This window comes from Mustela erminea, chromosome 12, assembly GCF_009829155.1.
Source record: "Mustela erminea isolate mMusErm1 chromosome 12, mMusErm1.Pri, whole genome shotgun sequence".
NCBI classification, from domain to species: domain Eukaryota; kingdom Metazoa; phylum Chordata; class Mammalia; order Carnivora; family Mustelidae; genus Mustela; species Mustela erminea.
Window position 1 is genome coordinate 26,208,511 of NC_045625.1, and position 21,548 is coordinate 26,230,058.

At 39.1% G+C, this 21,548-nt stretch overlaps 1 protein-coding gene across 1 annotated transcript in view; it reads right to left on the minus strand.

Annotated features, from left to right (window-relative positions):
• Positions 1 to 10,045, minus strand: part of TMEM38B (transmembrane protein 38B) — a 59,444-nt gene extending 49,399 nt beyond the window's left edge. Inside the window, exon 1 of the mRNA XM_032307949.1 lies at positions 9,791 to 10,045. Coding sequence (XP_032163840.1) covers positions 9,791 to 9,902 — 112 coding nt within the window. The 5' untranslated portion in view covers positions 9,903 to 10,045. The remainder of the gene's footprint in view (positions 1 to 9,790) is intronic.
• Between the last annotated feature and the right edge of the window lie 11,503 nt (positions 10,046 to 21,548).

Consider the following 21,548-nt stretch of genomic DNA (forward strand, 5'->3'; position numbering starts at 1 on the left):
TTAACATCATACTTGTATTAACATGGGAATTCGGGGAGCCTGGGTGGCTCAGTGGGTTGGGCCTCTGCCTTTGGCTTGGGTCATGGTCTCAGGGTCCTGGATCGAGCCCCACATCAGGCTCTCTGCTGAGCAGAGAGCCTGCTTCCCCCTCTCTCTCTCTGCCTGCCTCTCTGCCTACTTGTGCTCTCTCTCTCTGTCAAATAAATAAATAAAATCTTTTTTAAAAAAATGGGAATTCATCTGTGTGTGCTCAGGAAAAAAAGCAAAAGGAGGATTTAAAAGTCAAATAGTGCAACCCACCATTCCATACAACAAAATGTGCCCAAGAGTGAACATGAGTTGGCAGATGTGCATTTTCTGTGGTGTACACATCCTGTCAAGTGAAGTGATGCCAAGGTTTAATGATATGCATCTGGTGATAACTCAAGAAATGGTGACCTGTTCCAATCTGGAAGAAAAATCAGTTATGAGAAATGTACTAAAAGACAGGGTATCAATCTTCAGTGTAGCAATTTCCCCTAAACTTTGTTTAATACATGATCATGCTCTTTAAAGCCCAAGTCCCACAAAAGATGTGATACCAATATGTCTCTACCTAAATATTATGACCTACCTAAATATGTGTATAGGCAATACAGCACCACACAGTGATGACTGATTATAACATTGGTCAGTCAGCCTAATAAATGAGTATAATCTTTTCTTTAGGTAATGGTCACTAGCTCCCATACTGCACCATCTTCATATTGAAAAGCTATAGAGAGGGGCACCTGGGTGGCTCAGTCAGTTAAGCATCTGTCAGCCTTGAGCTCAGGTCATGAACCCAGAGTCCTGGATAGAGCCCCACATAAGGCTCCCTGCTCAGTGGGGAGTCTGCTTCTCCCTCTCCCTTTGCCCCTCCCCCCACTTGCCTGCACCTGTCTCTCTCTTTCTCCCTCTAATAAATAAAATCTTTAAAAAGAAAAAAACAATATAGAGTGCTTAAGGGTACAGACTCTAGAGTTTAGCTGCTCAGGTATAAATCCTGGCACCAGCACTTACTCGTTGTGTGAATGCAACAAGTTAATTGTTTGCTTTCACACATCTTTTTTTTTTTTAAGATTTTATTTATTTATTTGACAGACAGAGATCACAAGTAGGCAGAGAGGCAGGCAGAGAGAGAAGGGGAAGCAGGCTCCCCGCTGAGCAGAGAGCCCGAACTGGGGCTAGATCCCAGGACCCTGGAACCATGACCCAAGCCGAAGGCAGAGGCTTAACCCACTGAGCCACCCAGGCACCCCCACACATCTTAAACACACACACACACACACACACATATAGAAGAAGCAAAGAAAAAAGAAACCTACATCACAGGGTTGTTGTAAGGATCAACTAAGGATCAACTACAAGTGAGTACTTTGAAATCACTTAGAATGGGGGCCTAGCACATAGTAAGCAACTAAGTATTAGCCAATCACTATTATTTCCTAAGTAAATAAAAATAAAAAGCAAAATTACTCTCTCCTCTCTATTTCTGCCATTCCATCACACTCCTATTCTGAGTTGTCTGAGGCAACTTTCAGGCTTTTTTCCCTATGCTTATTTACACACATACACCCCTTTCCCCCTTACTCTTAACTCTCTTCCAACCCTACTGTGTGTGTGTATCCCTCTCTCTTTCTCACAAGCATACCCTGGTTAGCTCTGGAAATGCATTCTGGAAATGGGAGTTCTCACTGCAGGACAGCCATAATGGGCCCATCAGAGCACAGTCACTATGAAGAACACATTCTAAGGTAACTGATTACTTTGAATAAACATACAATTAGAAACACTCACTGGTGTCTGTCCTCTACGTTCCTTAGTATTACTCTAATGCAGATTTAGCATTACCTTCATCCACCTGATACTCACCACTCACTGACAACCAAATTCAAATGTACCCAGGTTTTCCTTTGCAAAACAATCCAAATCAAATTTACTAAATGATTTCATACTAATGATTTGCTCATGTAACATTCATTTCTGATTACATTTGTCAAAATAACTTTTCTTTTTCCTCAACTTGCACATTTTACATATAAGTATTAGCTCCATTTATAAAGTTCTTATTATTAAAATTCTAAGAGACTTTTGTATAGAGTAGGTGCTCTATAAATGTACTGAATGACAGAAAAATATATGTGAAATATTTCAAGAGGTCAAATATTATGATTTCACTACCATGAATTTCCCTTTGTATTGTACAAATCAAAGAGGCAGCTATAATTACATACCAGTTTTGTGACATCTTTGTAGGACCACTAAGCCCTCTTATAAGTTTCAACTTTCATAAAATGGGAGTAATACATAACTTATAAGGATTAAAATAAAGAAATATACATAAAAGCACACTTACTACCTAGTACATGGCAAATGCTTTGTTGACTTACCTACTGAATGGACTGATCATGACCCACCGATAAAGTAGGCAAAATGTGACCTCAGGCTGCTTTTAATCTCTGAGCCCAAGATCTAATTCTTTCGAGTTCTTATTGCAAGGCTGGGACAAAAACAACACACCACAGCTCTAAAAAAGTACTCATAACCCTAAGAGACTTAAATCAGCAATACTAAGATTTTATTAGAGAAAAAAAGAAAAGAACTGAATTAAAGGGTTTCCCTCACATCAATCTTTTCTGCCTAATTCTCAAAATTACATCAGCTGGAAAAACTTCCCTAAATCAAACTGGCCTTTCTATAATGCTCTCTTCAGTATGCACACCATGGTGACACATTTTATAGTTATGAGGCAACCCTATGACGTATTTTCTTAGGTGTTATGTTCCTTTGTATATATCATAACAGTACCAGAATTAGTTTACCGTGAAGCTGAACGGTGAAAATACAGAAAGTTAACCAGAAACAGCCTGTGTATCTTTCCAGCATAAAATAATTTTCAATAGGAAAAAACAGTTAGTATGATAGCTTTAATTTTTTTCTCAGTTTTAAAACAAAGATATATTCCTTTAGCCTAGGAACAAGCTGTGATAATTAAGATGTGTTTTTTTTTTTTTTAATTTTTAGCATGCTGATATTTAAAAGACAAAAAATTCTCTGTCCTACCTTGAGTTAAGATATTTGTGATATGCTAGCAATGGAATTATTTTCCCCAAAACTCTTAGCAAAATTTGTCACGGACTTGAAGATCAAAATAGTTTATTATGAAATGAAAGCTAGAAAATGAAGTCATATTCTACTTCCAGTTTTGGATCAAGTTTGAATCATAGTGGGCCAAGTAAATCCATAGACCCACCTTGTGGTTATTTCCCCAGTTCCTTAATGTATAACTAGAACAGACATAGTTGGCAACTGACACAAAGCCCATGTTGATCCTCTGATCTATGGAGCAAGGAATAGTAGATGGTAGAAACATTCAAGTAAAATCTCCTAGAGTTTCTTCTCCTCCTTAAGGTATTTTTAAAAAGCAATACCACAGAGATGGGTGCTATAACCAAAAACATCAAAGCTGAAAAGGTGGTGATACCTATCACATCCCATTTAACATGCTTATTTGGTCTATATGTAAAGCAGATGGATCTTGGAAAAAGTGAATTATCATAATTGTAGACAGGTAGTGACTCCAATTGCAGCTCGTGTTCAAGATGAAGTACTTCTACTGAAACAAAGCAACATAACCCCTATAACCTGGTAAGCAAATCCTTTTTCTCCATATTAATTTGCAAGGAACCCCAGAACCTAAATACTGCAGTCTTGCCTTAATTCTATGTCAACTTTCCTGCTCTCCGACAAAGTCCACAGAGATTTTGATCATACTGGGAATCCAAACTACATTACACTGACCCTACACTACACGACACTGATGACATTATACTGACTGGATCTACCGGCAGGAAGTAGCCAGTACTTTGGATATCCCAACATGACATAACCAAACCAAAAGTTTAACCAAAAGTTAAACTCCACTGCTAGGAATCTGTACCTGTCAGAATCCAGTAAGGAAAGAGAAAATACATGGTTATTTTAACAGAGAGAATTTACTCTAAAATCATTAAATATAAAATTGTTAAGTAATTGTTGAAAAGGTAAAAAGTAAATACTATGATATCACAGAGGTATCAACTACAGAAAGCAGTTTACCATTGCTGGGGAAACAAAGGATAGGCTGAAATTATTTAAATTTAGAAACACGAACAAACATCTCTTTAGAACCAAAACTGAGACTCCTAAGCAGGGAACATTAACACTGCTCAGTCATTGTTCTAGTCCAGCCTACTCACTCTACAAATGAAATACTGGGTTTTAAGTTCTTATCCCAAACAACCCAGTTAGTGATAGAGTTTTAACACTGGTCCCCTGATTTTATGAGCTTTTCTACCAAACCGCATCCCCTGACCAATATTTTATGTCATGTCAATCAAATATTCTTTCACTTATAAATTAAAGACATTTAAGTAAGATTCTCTAAAACTAGTAGAAGTAAATTTTGAACTGTCATTTCTCAGACATCCTTTTCCACCCTACACTGGGCAGAATAAACTCAGTTTTTAAAACATCACAGACCAAGGGGCACCTGGGTGGGTCAGTGGGTTAAAACATCACAGAACAAAAGGGGCTTCTGGGGTTTCATGAATGTTCTATTTTTATCCAGATGTTGATTAAATAGATGTGCTCATTTTTAAAATTCATTGAGCTATACATTTACAATTTTTGTACTTCTCTGTGTGCTATATGTGGATTCATAAAGACAGCAAAACTATGCTGTCACCTTACAGAATCAACAGAACTGACAAATTCTTGACATATTAATCCTTTCATTTCCCACAAATTAGAAGGGGGAACAATAATAAGCTTTATTCCTGGATTTAATTCCTAAAAGCAAAGGAAAAACTCATTGGTGATATGGAAATGAGACAAATCATGGGAGAAAATCACCATGTCAAATGAAAGCTTATTGAGAAACTGCTAAATACTAAGAAACCAGAAACATTAAATGGACTTGCAAAAAGAGAGCAAGGAATATTTGAGAACTTTGGAATTAGCTGAAGAGCTAGCTCATAATTTATTAACCAATGTGACTTAAATAGAGTTATTTCATTCCTGTAAGACTATTCCCCATCTGTAAAAGGAGTTCAATATCTATCTTAAAGAGATACGAGGATTAGAATTAAGATACTACAATGTTTTTGCATATATCTGAAATGAATATCATTATTTTATAGGAAAGTATCATAAAACCTTTTGTGATACTATCAAAAAAAGAAGACTAATAGCACAGCTGAGTTCCTTTAGGGCTACAACAGCATCTTTCATCTTGGTATCCTCAATATCTAATATAGTGCCTGATACGCAGTGGAGTTTCAATAAATATTTGCTTAATTGAAGTCCCTATGATTCCAGAGAGGTTAGCAAAATAGTGATGGGAGAATTAAGGGGAAAAACAGATTTTGTGTGTTAAAATCAAGTAGAAATAACTGTAGATTAAATTTTCAGGAAGTCTTACAGAAAATAGCAACTAGATATGAATATATTATTGAAGAAATGTGTCTAATTTAATGAAGATTTAAATAAGAAGAGAAGGCAGATTAAAAATGTAAGGTAAGAGAAATTAAAGATTAAACTTTCTATTAAATGGTTTCTAATAGCCCTCAAGGCAGCATTTTCCAACTTCCTAATAAAATACCCAGAAAAATGGAACACAAGCAAAACCTATCCTAAAACAAAACTAAAAACTATCAGATGCCACGGTTTAGGAGGAACTAAAGTTAATTATTTACAAACGGAGGTAAATTAAGAAATAAAAAACAGGGGTGCCTGGGTAGCTCAGTTGGTTAAGCATCTGCCTTTGGCTCAGGTCACAATCCCGGAGTCCTGGGATCAACCCCCACATTGGACTCCCTGCTCACCTGGGAGCCTGCTTCTCCCTCTCCTTCTTCCTGCCACTCTGTCTACTTGTACTCTGTCAAATAAATAAATAAAACCTTAAAAAAAGAGAGAAATAAAAAACAATCCAATTTATTAAATACCCTGATGTCTTTGCTTGAAGCACAAGTCATGTGGAAAAGGAAATGAGGGGAAAACCATCATCTACCCTTGGATTTGAAGGCCTACAATCTGAACCAAACAAAAAAGGGATGCTGTCCTTATCCACACCACAGAAAGAGTTAACCCACTTTACATCTTGTTTCCACTGGCATTTTTTAAGATCTAGGTAGAGACATATAAGATGTAAACAGTAGGAAAGTGAGGAGTGAGGTACTGGCAATGGCAGAGCACATTCCAAAAGCCAAGGATCTCAAGGAGTAACATGCTTGAGAGAATAAAAAGAAGAATCAGGGCGCCTGGGTGGCTCAGTGGGTTAAAGTCTCTGCCTTCAGCTCAGGTCATGATCTCAGGGTCCTGGGATCGAGCCCCACATCGTTCTCTCTGCTCAGCAGGGAGCCTGCTTCCCGCCTCCGCACACCCCCTCACCCCTCTACCCCCGCCCCACCTACTTGTGATCTCTTAAATAAGTAAATCTTAAAATCTCTTAAATAAGTAAAATCTTAAAAAAAAAAAAGAAGAAGAAGAATCCTGGTAATACATGGATGAATTGTAGTTTCATTGTACTACTAGTCTAAGTTCTAGAGAATCAGTCAATGGTGGATAAGAAAATGTTGCCAATTAAGTAAAAATTTACATAAAATATTGCCAAATCAAAATCCCTAATGAGTTAAAGTAATATCTCAAACAAAAATAATACCTCAAATAAGTGGAGCTTATCCCAAGAATGTAAGGATGGTTAATTATTTTTTTTTTTTTTTTTTTTTTTTTTTAAAGATTTTATTTATTTATTTGACAGAGAGAAATCACAAGTAGATGGAGAGGCAGGCAGAGAGAGAGAGAGAGAGGGAAGCAGGCTCCCTGTTGAGCAGAGAGCCCGATGCGGGGCTCGATCCCAGGACCCTGAGATCATGACCTGAGCCGAAGGCAGCGGCTTAACCCACTGAGCCACTCAGGCGCCCCATGGTTCATTATTTTTTTAAGTTTTAATTTTTATTTATTTATTTTTTTAGAAATCTCTACACCCAACATGGGGCTTGAATTCACAACCCTGAGATCAGGAATCACATGCTCTTCTGACTGAGGCAGCCAAGCACCCTGATTTATCATTTTAAAAAATGTATTACATTACAATTTTTTTTTTAAGATTTTATTTATTTATTTATTTGTCAGAGAGAGAGAGAGAGAGACAGAGAGACAGCAAGCGCGCAAGCACACACACAAGCAGGCAGAGTGGCAGGCAGCGGCAGAGAGAGAAGCAGGATCCCTGTCAAGCAAGGAACCCGATGTGGGACTCGATCCCAGCACCCCGGCATCATGACCAGAGCAGAAGGCAGCAGCTTAACTGACTGAGCCACCCAGGTGCCCCTATATTACAATTTAAATAGGAAAAACAATATGATCAACTCGGTAAGAAGTGGAAATACAAATTGCTAATAAACTTAAGCAGTACACACCCAGCAACCAAGACAGATGCAAATGAAAACTATTTTTCTGATCATTAGAATGACAAGATATTTAAGAATGCTAACAGCAGGGGAGGAAAAAAAAGCAAAAACTGTGGAAGAAACAGGCAGTCTAACACATTTCTGGTAAAAGCTTAAATAATTACAGTCTTTTGTATGAATTTTATCATTTTTACCTGTTTATAAGCACTGCTACTGGAATATAAAATATTTTTCACATCATGTGTAATACTGTTTAAGCATTCAGTTGGTCCAGTGCTTCTCACATTTTTTTTTTTTTAAGATTTTATTTATTTGACAGAGAGAGATCACAAGTAGGCAGAGAGGCAAGCAGAGAGAGAGAGAGAGGAGGAAGCCGGCTCCCTGGCGAGCAGAGAGCCCAATGTGGGACTCGATCCCAGAACCCTGAGATCATTACCTGAGCTGAAGGCAGAGGCTTAACCCACTGAGCCACCCAGGCGCCCCCTCACATTTTTTGGTCTCGGGACTCCTTGTGCCCCTAAAAATTAGTGAGCAGATGAAGAGTTGCAAGGACTGGGGGAGGGCTGACTATAAAGGGACAGGAGGGAATCGGGGGTGAGTGAGGAAATTATCATATATCTTGATAATGCTGGTCATCACATATCTGTATGTGTTCTCCAAAATCATAAACTTTATTATTAAAAAGGGTGAATATAATATATGCAAATTAAACCTTTAAAAAAAATCAGGCCTGAAGAAAAAGTCTTGAAGACCCCACAGAATATTTATTGAGTTACAGGTATCAATATTTAACACATTAGAAACTAAGAAATTTTTAAAGTAGTACTAAATGTTTTCACTTTTAAAATAGTAACTGTACTAAATGTTAACATAAATTATGTATTCTTTACGAAAAATAACTTTTCCAAAGCAAAAAACATTCAGTGAGAAAAGTCCCACTGTTTATATGCTAGCAAATCTCTTTTAATGTCTGGCTTCAAAGGGAAAACAGCGGGACTCTCATTCTGTTTCTGTATTCAATCTGTTCCATATCATAGGTCATGTAGCTTCTAGAAAACTCCACTGCACACTTATGAGAAAATTAGTGTAAAAAGGACAACATCTGCATATTATTATGAAAATAACTTCGACCTGGAAGTGTCCGGAACCCTAAGGGTTCCTGGACCACACTTTGAGAACTTGATTTAGCCTATACAAGAAAATTTCAAATATTGAATATGGCAGGATAATGTACTTCTTTTCAAATCAGGGAAACACTTTCGTATGCAGATTATCTGTCCATATTCACCTTTCCCAGGTCAAAAGGTCTACCAAACAATGCTTTAGACTGAGCTACAAACACCAATGTAAATGAAAGATATTTCCGAGACCAAACAGTTTAAAAAACAAACAAACAATTGTCAATAAGAGGTACAGCACCTCCTCAAGCCCTCACTCTCTCTGTAGGACCAGGCAGCACGAACAGGGAGAAAGTAGAAAAAGAAAATAAATGCCTGAACTCAAAGAAGAGATCCATTAAAACCAAAAGGCAAAGAGAATAACTGCAAACATTAAGCAGCACAAGAGCACACATACACTGAATGTAAAATACAAGAAAATACAAATATTGCTTCTTGGCCATATACCAAAAAAAAAAAACAAACCTCAAAATGCTGTATTCAGACTCTACCCTCAGTCTACACGTACTGAGTCTTGGACGGCGTCGGTTAGACGACGGAAAGGGGGGATCCCGTGTTTTCCAGCCATCACTTTAGCCAGAACGCTAAGCAAGGTGACAGAGCGCTGCGTGAAGAATAGTGGTGTGCCTGCTTGAGGCTTTTTAAGTAGTGTTGATACAACTTTCAGGACCGCAGAACAGTCCAGAACTACTCACTATTCCAAGCGACCGAGTCCCACTTGCAGTCCCCGGGACCTCGGTCCCCAGAGTCCCACTTGCAGTCCCCGGGACCTCGGTCCCCAGGTGACTTTTAAATACTGTACTTTCCAAGGAAGTGGCGGCACCACCGGGAGACGGCGCACATCCTGGGTGGACGCCGGCAGGACCCGGGCTCCCGAATGCCCCAGCGGCTTCCCCGTCCCTTGCCCCTGACGCGGTATCTCGGACCCGAGGTTGTGCCTCCTTGGACGAGTACCGGCGCCACCTCTCTTCCCTGCCTGTTTCCCCACCTGCGCTCGAGGGGTCGGAAGGGTCGCCTCGCGGCGCCCCTCCAGCTCAACTATAGGACTCTGGGACAGAAGCAACTCGGCCGTTCAGGCGGCCCAGGCCGTCCTCTCGGTGAGAGGTACCCTGAGGGGGACCGTCCGCGTTTCCCCGCACTCACCCGGCTGACGCTTCAGCGCCATCACGGACACCAGGTAGTGGGCGATATCAAAAAAGGGGAACATAGACGTGCGAGAAAAGGCAAGGGTCAGCTCATCCCACGGAGAATCCATCACGACGACGGACCGCAGCAGGCGAAGCAGCCCGGACGACGGGTTCCTGCCGTGCGCTGCGAGAAGTGGGGGAGGGGGACCGCAGCAGCCGCGCGCCCTTTCGCGCGGCCTGGAGGAGCCCTGCGCGTGCGCCCTGGGACCCTTGCCGGCGCGCTTTGGGGGCGGGGCCGCGCGTCCCGGGAGTGGGCGGAGCGAGCGGTTCCCTGGTGTTCCGGCGGGAAATACATTACTTATGTTAACATTTAGCACCTTTATTATTTTAAAACGAATACGTGAAGGACTGTTTTAAGTTTTCCTGTTATAACTTCTTGAGAACTGTTTTTGGGTCCTCAAGAAATTTTTTTACGTCAGCTTTAAGGGTTTAATTTACATACATTTGATTCACCCTTTTTAATATAAAGTTCTATGATTTTGGATAAACCTATGCAGTCCAGAAGGGTAGAGTTTCAGAGTGGGATTAATTTCTTTAAATTGTTTCACCTAACATTTCTCAAGCAACCATAATGCGCAAGTCACACCGTGAGTCAGTGGAGGTATAAAAAAAAATACAATAATATCCTGCCCTCAATAAGTTTGTGTTTTCCCAAGACATTAAAAACATTTTTGAGGGCACATGTAATTTGTACAAAGCTGGTAGTGAGAAGTGTAGATGCCATGCTAGGGCAGTTCTAAGAAGAGGGAAGACTTTCAGGGAGTGAAAGGTGAACTGACCTTAAAGGCTAGATGAGAGATTAGACTACAAAGTGAGAAATGAGGTTGGAAAAAAAATCTTTGAAAGACATACCATAAACTATGTGGTCTGGCTTCAGAATCTAAGCTCTTGATCACTACATTATGCTCAGACAAACCAGAGCCAGAATCCGTTCTCTTCACTGTTACACTAAACTGGGTTTTTTCCTTTTCGGTGGAGGTAGGGTGTAATATGTCACCAACTAGTAAGTTTAGGAATAGATTAATGAGAAGAGACTAAGATAAGGAAAACCAAAGCGTATTCACTGGTCCAAGCAAATGGTTGGAGAGGCTGAGGACAACGGGAGCAGGGACTGATGGGAAACATAAAGTAGAGGCAGAATAAGCCAGATGTCAATTCAACCTGTCAAAGAAGGTTATGGGGACTGGGTGAGGAAGAGGATTATAGTTACCTTCAAAGAAATAGGAAACAAGGAGGAGCAGGTTTAGGTAAGAAAAACACATGTCTAGTTTGGCACACTTTTTAATTTGATGTGTCAACAGGTCATGCTGGCACCAGGAAACTGGAAATACATAATGAGCTGCTAGATAGTTAGAGCCCTATGAGAGTGTGCACTGGCCAAGGGAGACTTAAATTGATTTTTTAAAAGTCTGAAGATTTGTCTGTTTTGATTCATTTATCAAATGTTCTTTGGGTGTCTGCTATGGACCAGGCATTTTGCTGGATGTTAGAGGCCCCTTCTTAAACACTAAGTGTTCAAAAGGTGGGAAAATTGTAGTGAATGTCTACATTTTATTACTTATCAAGAAAGAACATGGGGCACCTAGGTGGCTCAGTCAGTTAAGTGTCTGCCTTTGACTAAGGTCATGATCCCAGGGTCCTGGGATCGATCCCCACATGGGGTTCCCGGATCAGCAGGGAGTCACCTTTCCCTCTTCCCCTGCCCCTCTGCCCTGCTGGTGCTCTCTCTCTCTCTCTCTCCCTCAAATGAATAAATGAAAGATTTGAAAGAAAAGATAAGAAAGGAAAGGAAAAGAGGGGAAGGAAAGGAAAGGAAGGAAAGAAAGAACAGACTTGCTAAAAAAAACTTTTCATATGTGGTTTTCTAAGAAAGTACTTTCCATAGAGAAAGGCCTTTAAATCTCTTGCAGAACTAAAGAAAAAAAAAAATAATACCTGTGATTATTTACACTTCCATGTTTCAGTTGATTCCTTTCATACTTTTTATACATTCCTTTATCTTTGGAATTGTAGTATTGTGAATTTAGGGGCAGAACTTGGATATTGTTTCCCAAAAAGTTTTACATTTGACAGTCTTAAATTTCACAAAATATGTTTTGTCCTTAGATTTTAAAAAAATAGTATTTTTGTAGTCATCTTTACAAAATCTGTAACGATACTCTATGCCACTATCATTCTGAGATGTAATTAAACCAATTATTAGTACCAATAGGACAACATAAAAAGCATCAGAGATTTTTTTTTTTTAAAGCACATAAATCAAACATTTTACATACCCGAAGCAAACTAATTCCAACAGAAAGAAATGAATCTCTTCAGGCTCTTCTAGTAATCTAAAACTTGTTTCATTTTAAAAACTGAGAATAGGGTGGCTCAGTGGGTTAAAGCCTCCGCCTTCGGCTCGGGTCATGATCCCGGGGTACTGGGATCAAGCCCTGAGTCAGGCTCTCTGCTCTCGGAGAGCCTACTTCCCCTGCTCTCTCTCTCTGCCTTCCTCTCTGCCTACTTGCGATTTCTGTCTGTCAAAAAACAAAAACAAAACTGAGGGGTGCCTGGGTGGCTCAGTGGGTTAAAGCCTCTGCCTTCAGCTCAGGTCATGATCCCAGGGTCTGAGGATCGAGACCCGCATCCGGCTCTCTCCTGGGCCCAGAGCCTGCTTCCTCCTCTCTCTCTGCCTGCCTCTCTGCCTACTTGTGACCCCTCTCTCTCTCTGTCAAATAAATAAATAAAATCTTAAAAAAAAAAAAAAAAAAAAACTGAGAATAAACTGGGTCTCCATCTGCCTAGAGTCTAAAGAAAAAAAAAGTTTAAATCCAAGGGATATAAAATTACAATCTTACAAAAAGACAAGTTCTATCCAAATTTTAAATATGCTATATTTAAAATTATAATTATATTTGCTTCTGGTCAGTGCTTCAGTTATTTAGTCTAATAAAATAATCTAGAATAGAAGGAAATGAGCAATGAAAGGAAGAAAGGCATTGAATTGATAACAGAGAAAGGCAAGATTGGGGGAAATTCTGTGTGAAAATTCAAACTTTTCCTGACTTTTGGAAGCAGTTTACAAAGTTAAATGATCACTGCATATTAAAATGAATCTGTTACTATAAAGTATTGCTTATCTATTAGAAAGTAAAGCTGGTCTCACTGTATGAACATCTAGAAGAGTCTTGACTAAAAAGCAAGAATTTGAGTTCAAAAACATATGAAACTAATTTTTATAAACCAGCTTTCTCAACAACAATACTATTGAGAGTTCTTTCTTGTGGGGACTGTCTTATGCATTATAGGATGTTTAACAGTATTCCTGGCTTCTAGCCAATAGATGCCACTAACACACACACCAAAAATGTCTCCAGGGGCGCCTGGGTGGCTCAGTCGTAAAGCATCTGCCTTCAGCTCAGGTCATGATCCCAGGGTCCTGGGATCGAGCCCTGCATCAGGCTGCCTACTCAGCGGGGCATCAGCTTCTCGGTCTCCCACTTACCCTGTTTGTGTTCTCTCTCTCTCTCTATCTTTCTTTCCAATAAATAAATAAAATCTTAAAGAAAAAAAGTCTCCAGATATTGCCAGATGTCCTAGTGGAAGGCTGTGGTGAAAATGCCCCTCCTTCAGAACTACTGTTATAAATAAATAAATAAATAAATATATTTTTTTTCCTGTCTGTGCTTCTGTTTGTGCAAACATTACTGTTATGCCACTAATATTAATCATTAAGTTAATTCTAGAACAACTCACATAGCCCTCCTTAGTCTCAGCTTCCTCACCCATCCCTGCAGGTCAAGTTGGCAAAATCCCCAAACCTAGTACCTCAAAATGTAATCCTAGCTATTTCTTCTCTGCAATACTGCTTCCAATCCACTGAGTGGCATGCCTTTCACTTTGGGAAATCGATAACAGTAACTTTTCGAAGACCCATAAAGAGTCCATAGTTAGGAAGTTTCATATTAAAGTGGCTAATAACACTTCTAAACCTTGGTATTCCAGTTAAACATTTTCACTCTGAAGTTATTTTGATAGGTATTTGATAACTATGCCATATCAAATTATAGTGTAATAGTATATGACATTTACAACAAAATATGCTTAATTTGAATTCAACTTTTTTAATACCCAGCATTATCTGGGAGAATTAACTAAAGAACATCAATTGCCCTCAAAATACCTACAGCATTCAATCAGTTCAATGAGATGCTGGTGCATAAGGTTTATGTGATAAACCAATTTGAGTATACATTCAACTTTATAGATTCAGTGGATATCTAATAATAGTACCTTCTGATATGGTGACTTGTAAAATAAGACTTGGTTCACCTATTTCTTACACTGGAAGCTAATTCTTTTCTATAAACATCACATATACCTCTAATATAAACTATCAAATTAAAAATGTTCTCCTCGGTAACAAATGCAAATATACCTAATTAAAAGTCTGGTGTAATTAAAAGGAATATCCCGGGGCACCTGGGTGGCTCAGTGGGTTAAGCTTCTGCCTTCAGCTCAGGTCATGATCTCAGGGTCCTGGGATCAAGCCTCGCATCAAGCTCTGTGCTCAGCAGGGAGCCTGCTTCCCTTTCTCTCTCTGCCTGCCTCTCTGCCTACGTGTAATCTCTGTCTGTCAAATAAATAAATAAAAAACTTTTAAATAAAGAAATAAATAAAATAAAAGGAATATCCCTAGAATTCATCTGTGTAAGGACTACCAAAACGGAAGTCACTCACAAGTGCATAGCTGCCACGTGTCTGTGGTTACCTGCACCCAGTGTTACAACTCATCTCTGTTCAAGATTAACAGGCACTATTAAATAAAAAATGATACCATTGTAGAAGTTGAATGAACCCTTTAAAAAAACTTCCTTGGATTGCAAGTCATAGAAAACAGTTTGGGGGCAGCTTTAAAAAAATGAGGGATTTACTGAAAAACTACCAGGAATCTCATGAAAGCCAAGGAAGAGTTAAGCCATTTAACCCCAAGAAGAGCAAGAAGCTGGACATTTCTGAGGCCAGCAGCAGCAGGTGGGGGTGGGTAGCTCTCAGTTACTAATGACAGTCAGTGTCAGCTTCGTTCCATCTCTGTGTCCCCCTATTCAATACTGCAGAAAAGAGAACCTGCCTGGCCTGAGACAGATATCCTCTCCTGCTTAACCAGCTCTGAAAGCAGGCTGGGTCATATGGACCCAGAGCATCCTTAGGTATCAGAGGCAAGAACAAAGAGAGCTAGGCAACAATCACAAGCGGTGTCTATTACGATCATTTTCTTCAGCCCACTTGTTTCAGAGTAGGAAACCTAGGGCTACAGAGAGATCACAAAGGCAGTCAGCAGTAAACCAGGATTTCTTATTATCTTGTTTCAATCTCTCCTAAGTACTGCTCCTCGGCTTTCCCTTGTCCTGCAGACACCAAATATTCCTCCGAAAGTTGTCCTTTAGTAACAGATTCAGCACCCCTACAGCAACGAAAAGGCTACTAGATAAGAACAAGGAAGACTTATTAGGAGTCAGTCAGTGGGTGGACAGTCAGGATTAAAGGAGTTGGTAGTTTCTAGCACAAGCAGTTTGTTGAAGGGCCTGAACCTCATGGAACATAATCAGGAAGTGAATTTATCTTCCTTCAGACAAAACCCCCAACTATCACCCTATATCAGATCTCCCCACCCCATCCTTTAACATTATCTCATCAGATCCCACTGCTTCTTATCATTAAAGATACTAAAAAATAAAATTAAATGATAATGTTCAAGTCTACTATGGTTAAATTGTCAGTCTTGCATCTAATTCAGAGCTTCTCATGTTCCATCAGCTTGGTCTGTGTAGCCCAGAAACTTGGTATGGAAGAAAGGGGCAAGAGGTCTTTCACTTTTCCTCATCTTCTGCCCCCTCCATCTTCTGTACCCTCCAAAGTCAAGGTAGAAGGTAGGGAAATTATAGAAAAGAAACAAAGCCCTTCTAGTTAACAAGTGTTGGTTATAGTTTTTGGTTTTGTTTTGGCTATTGATTTTTTTTTTTTATGACAGGATTCCGGTGCTGACTTATTCATGGGGTACATTTGTGGGTTCTGCAGTGATATCATGGACTTCTGCATAGGATGTTTTCCCAACATCTATAGTTATGGCAGACACCACCAGATGGCTAACACAACAGGTATGTCCAACATTACACGTTGAAGTAAAACATTAAATATAGCTTTCACAGCCTCTCAGCAAGGGGTGGCCATGTTTTAGAATACTGGCAAATGAAAATGAAGAGGGAGTCTGTTGAAGTGCTTTAAAAACAAAGTGAAGAGGAGTCAAGATGGCGGAGAAGTAGCAGGCTGAGACGATATCAGGTAGCAGGAAATCAGCTAGCTAGCTTATCAAACCATTCCAAACACCTACAAATCCAACAGGAGAGCGAAGAGAAGAAGAGGAGCAATTCTAGAAACAGAAAATCAACCAATTTCTGAAATATTACATGCAGTAAAGTTTCTTTCATGCTACTTGGCACATAGTATGTATTCAATAAACAATAGTTATAATTATTTTTTAAAAAAATGAAGAAGAACATAGGTGGTGGACTGATGCTGCTTGCTCGACCCTAAGATTTACCGTACAACTACGGTAATCAAGACAGTGTGATATTGGTAAAAAAGAGATGAACAGATCAATGAAAACAATGTGGGTTGTCTTACAAAGGTAACCTATGCCCTTGAGATGGGGCTTCTTTTCTTTCTGCCTTGAGCTGGAGCAGCTGTTTTGTGACCATGGGAGAAGGTCAAGAAAATAGCAGATAACTGAAGATATCAGCTATCTCTCTCAAGCTTACTGTTACATGAGAAAAAGTAATCCTTTATCTGTTTAAATAGAGTCTGAATTGGCTTGGGGGAGAGCGATATACCTCCTCCTCACAGAGAGAGGAGTAGAAAAGTAACACTCCAAACCTTTGAATTCCCTTCTATAAATTTCCTTTCAAATTGTTGACATCTTGGGGTATTGGGAGTAAAGGTCTCTAAACCAGTTGTTATCTTTAATTAAGTCCCAGTTAGATGGTTTACCTCCTCTCTTTAGAATATGAAGGTAAGTAACATCTTTTGTCTTAGGGGCGGTAGCTGGAGTTCCAAGATAATAACTCCCAATTAACATCTTGTTACACCATAAGATAGGCAAGAGAGAGATTAGAAAATGAGATCAATGAGGGAGGTTTGAAAGAAAATGCATGTAGCTAAAGCTAAGAACTCACAAAATGTAACTGATCTGTGTGGATGGGTTGATTAAACCAAAACATTAGGAACAAGAACATAATATGCACCTGACATTTGGACAAAACAAAGGAATCCTAACTAGACTTTCAGAAGTGTGACCAAATAACAGGGAACAAATGGTGAAGAGGGTCCTGAAGTATAGATGGAGAGGATAAATGCATGGGGTCTCTGTCCAGTAACAGTCACTGAGGCAAATTAATCCAGTAAAGCTGCTCTAATAGGACAGTTGACAATAAATACATATTCCATTGCTTGAGCTCAAAGCTGTCTAGCTTTCATATAGAATGGATCTACATTACATATCTCCCAAGTCTATTTCTAAAGTGCCTGTCAAGTAGTGGAATTGTATATGTTTCTGTGGACAGAACTTCCAGGGATTGAAGCATCAATCACTGGATGTTCTTTAAGCATCTGTAAATCTGTGTAAATCATGTTAGATATCAAATCTATAAAAATGTAAAGATCTATTAATATTTATTATCCATGTTCTTATGGTTTTGCATAGAAAAATTAGTAACAAGTTTCCTTAGTATGAAAAAATAAAATAGAAAAGCTAAAGGGAGTATTTTTTAAAAGACTTATTTCTTTATTTTAGAGAGAGAGCATGCATGTGCAAGTAGTGGTGAGTGGTGGTGCAGGGCAGGGGGCAGTGGGAAAGGGAGAGGGAGAGATAATCTCGGGCAAACTCCCCATTGAGTGTGGCACCTACCAGGCACCCAATCTCATGACCCCTGAGATCATGACCTGAGCCAAAATCAAGAGTCCAACAGTTAATCAATTGAACCACTCAGGTGCCTCAAGAGCATATTTTTTTTAAAGATTTAAAAGATTGTATTTATTTATTTGACAGACAGAGATCACAAGTAGGCAGAGAAACATGCAGAGAGAGTAGGAAGCAGGGTCCCTACCGAGCAGAGAGCCCAGTGCGGGGCTCGATCCCAGGACCCTGAGATCATGACCTAAGCCCAAGGCAGAGGCTTAACCTACTGAGCCACCCAGGTGCCCCTCAAGAGAATATTTTTAATAACAGCACAACTTCTTATGGGCATTATGATTATCTAAAAAGGGAAAAATTTCCCAAAGTGTTTTAAACATGGAAATCTACTTTTTTCCCCCTCCAAGCAGTTCATGAAACTAGAAATCCAGCATGGAGAACTCAGTATAATTCTTTTCCTATCTCCAATACATTCAGCTGGACTATCAGATTATTTATAAGGTTCATTCACTCAATAAGTATGTATCTCATTTTCAAATAGGGCCCATCAAATCATAACAGAAAAGTCTTTCCCTCCATCTCTTTAGCGACTTCTCTGTTAAGCTTAGCCAGCTAGTAGCAGCATATCAGATTGCATTCTCCATTTTATACGAAGGAGTTCGCTTGGGAAACTCGCACCTTGGGAGAGAGTGTGACATACTGCTTGATAAATCTTACCTATTAGTCTTCTATGATATTCAGATGTCTTGGAAGGACCTTAGATGTTCTTTCATATTGCTTTCTTAACTACTGAAGTTATAGGGCGCCTGGGTGGCTCAGTGGGTTAAGCCGCTGCTTTCGGCTCAGGTGATGATCTCAGGGTCCTGGAATCGAGTCCCATATCGGGCTCTCTGCTCAGCAGGGAGCCTGCTTCCCTCTCTCTCTCTCTCTGCGTGCCTCTCCTTCTACTTGTGATTTCTCTCTGTCAAATAAATAAATAAAATCTAAAAAAAAAAAAAACTACTGAAGTTATAGAAATTATACTAATTTTAGAGACCTAGTGGTTAAGACTACAGGTGCTGAAGCCAGAGATCCTGAATCAAATCCTGGCTCTGCCCCTTGCTAGCTGAACTATCTTGGGAAAGTTTCTCTATGCTTCAGTTTTCTCACTTCTAAAATGGTAAACATAATACTCTGGACCTCATGGGGTTTTGTGAGGATTAAATATATTAATGTGTGTAAAGAACAGTGCCTAGCACATAGAAAGCCCTCAATAAATGTCAGTTATTATTCAGAATTTACTTAACCAGCATTATAAGGACTTTAATAATTCTCTCTTATCATGAATATAATTCAATTGGGACCTAATTTCATGTAAAAAAAAAAGTCTGCCACATAAAAGCTCTCTCAAATTTGTGATCTAGTATATTAACCTAAATAATGAACAAAATCATCTGGGTGCAATAGGAAAGGATACTTAGGTGAGAGACTTTTAGTAAGTTCAGTGAAATCGTCTTTAGCTTTCCAAGAAAAAAATATAGGCATTTCTCCTTTATTTGCTGCCTTTTGCTTTTGTGTTTTGTTTTTTTATTCTTAATTTCCTTCTCTTTAACATTGTATATTGTAATAATAATGTGTGCCCCAATAGAAATAACAACAATCCTTTCCTTAATACATGAAGATGATGCTATTGCTTTGACTAAAGTCACATTCTTGAGCTTTCCTTGAATTCTCTTGTCCTATCTTATCAGCTAGAAGCCATCTACATTGAAGTCTACCAGTTCAATTCAGAAAAGTCTTTGATAGGGCTTCCAATTCTGTAAATTTACCTAACTTAGAGGTGCTAAAGTAAGGAAAAAAAGTTTAGCCAGAGACTCTAAAGAAGGGCTGGGAACATTCCCTACCAGACAGATGTTAGGACAACTTGGCCAGCAGTTGTTGCACATCCATAACTAGGAGAGAGACTGAGGATAAAATTAGATATAGGGACATTGAGACTACCTAATTTAGAAGTGGATAATTGGCAAGTCTGGCCAGTGAGATCATAGCTGAGACTAAGAAATCCAACCTGGGGACCAAATGAGGTTTAGTCAACTGGCATTAGCAGGAACATAGCCAAACACATTACCAGAACAAAAATGTCTGGTGGAGGAAAAAAAAAAAAAAATCAAGCCAATGAAGAAAGAAACATTTCAGTGACAAGGTCTGAATGACTCACCATTGTAAAACCACTGAGGCTAACACTGGTTAGGAGCCTCACAAGGATTTCTCCCAGGTGGGTGAAGAGTTGCTTCAGAAATGATTTGTTATCCTAAAGATACCACTGCAAAAAAAGCTCAGACCATGAAAGAAAAAAATTGATGAATAGGATTACATTAACATTAAGAACTTCCAACTATCAAAAGACACCATTAAGAGAATAAAAAGGCTAACACAAAGTGGAAGAAGATACTTGCTATATGTATTTATCTCCAACAGAAAAATCTTACCCCCAAAATATAAAGAATTCACGTAAATTAATAAGTAAAATTCAATTAGCTTTTTCAATACAAAACCAAACAAAAACTCAAATAGATAATTCACAGAAGAAGATAAACAAATAACCAATAAATATATGAAGAAGAGGGACACCTGGGTGGGTCAGTTGTTAGGCGTCTGCCTTCGGCTCAGGTCATAATCCTAGGGTCCTGGGATCGAGCCCCGCATCAGGCTCCCTGCTCAGAAGGAAGCCTGCTTCTCCCTCTCTCCCACTCCCCCTGCTTGTGTTCACTCTCTCACTGTGTTTCCCTCTGTCAAATAAATAAAATCTTAAAAAATATATATATATGTAAATATACATATATATATGAAGAGGAGCTCAACTTCAATAGCCATCATGGAAATGCAAATTAAAACTGCTTATTAAAATTTTATAAATTAAAAAAAGAGACAACACCAAGTGTGAATACACAATACAAGGTGAGACTATAAACCCACTTGAACTCTCATCCATGGCTGGTGAGGGTCTAACATGATACAGCCACTTTGGAAAACTGGTAGTATCTGCTAAAGGTGAACACAGATATCCTCAGACCTACAAATTCCATTCACAAATACGCATAGCACTATTATTTATATATATAATTGCTACACACACAGACACACACACATATATACACACATGCACACACAATATTTTAAAAAGTATATTCTGCATGATTCCGTTTAAATGGAGTTCAAAAGCAGGCAAAACTACTCTATGGAGTTGGGATGAGTGGTTGTTCTCCGAGGCAGGAGAAGGGAGCTTCTGGAGTTTGGGTTCTTTATTATGATGTTACTATGTTCACTTTATTGAAAATAGTTATACTTTTAGGATTTGTGCATTTTTTATGTGTTTTTATACTTCAAAAAATTTCTTTCAAGGGGAGGAATGGCATTTTCTAGCAAACTTACTAGGAAGCTTGGGGCTTGGCAGTCAGTCTGGCCCTGACTGGGTTTTCTGTTTTTCCAGGAAGAGTCCAATCTCTGTGAGAGTAGCATGATAAGCCAAGGCATAAAAGCCTATCTTAATTCAGTCAAAGGCACTGTTATGTTATCAGCTCAGTTAGAGGTTTCTTTTGGAACTTTGAGAAAAAATAGCTAAGCTTCATGTAATTTTCTTAGTTTATATTCTCCTGAAGTCTGTTTCCTAAAGAATTCCCTCCAGAGAAGATGAAGTTAATAATCATCCTGGAGTTAATCTTCAGGTGCCAATAATCTTGGGCCTTAAGAATATCATTATATCCTTAATCCTTATATCATTTAA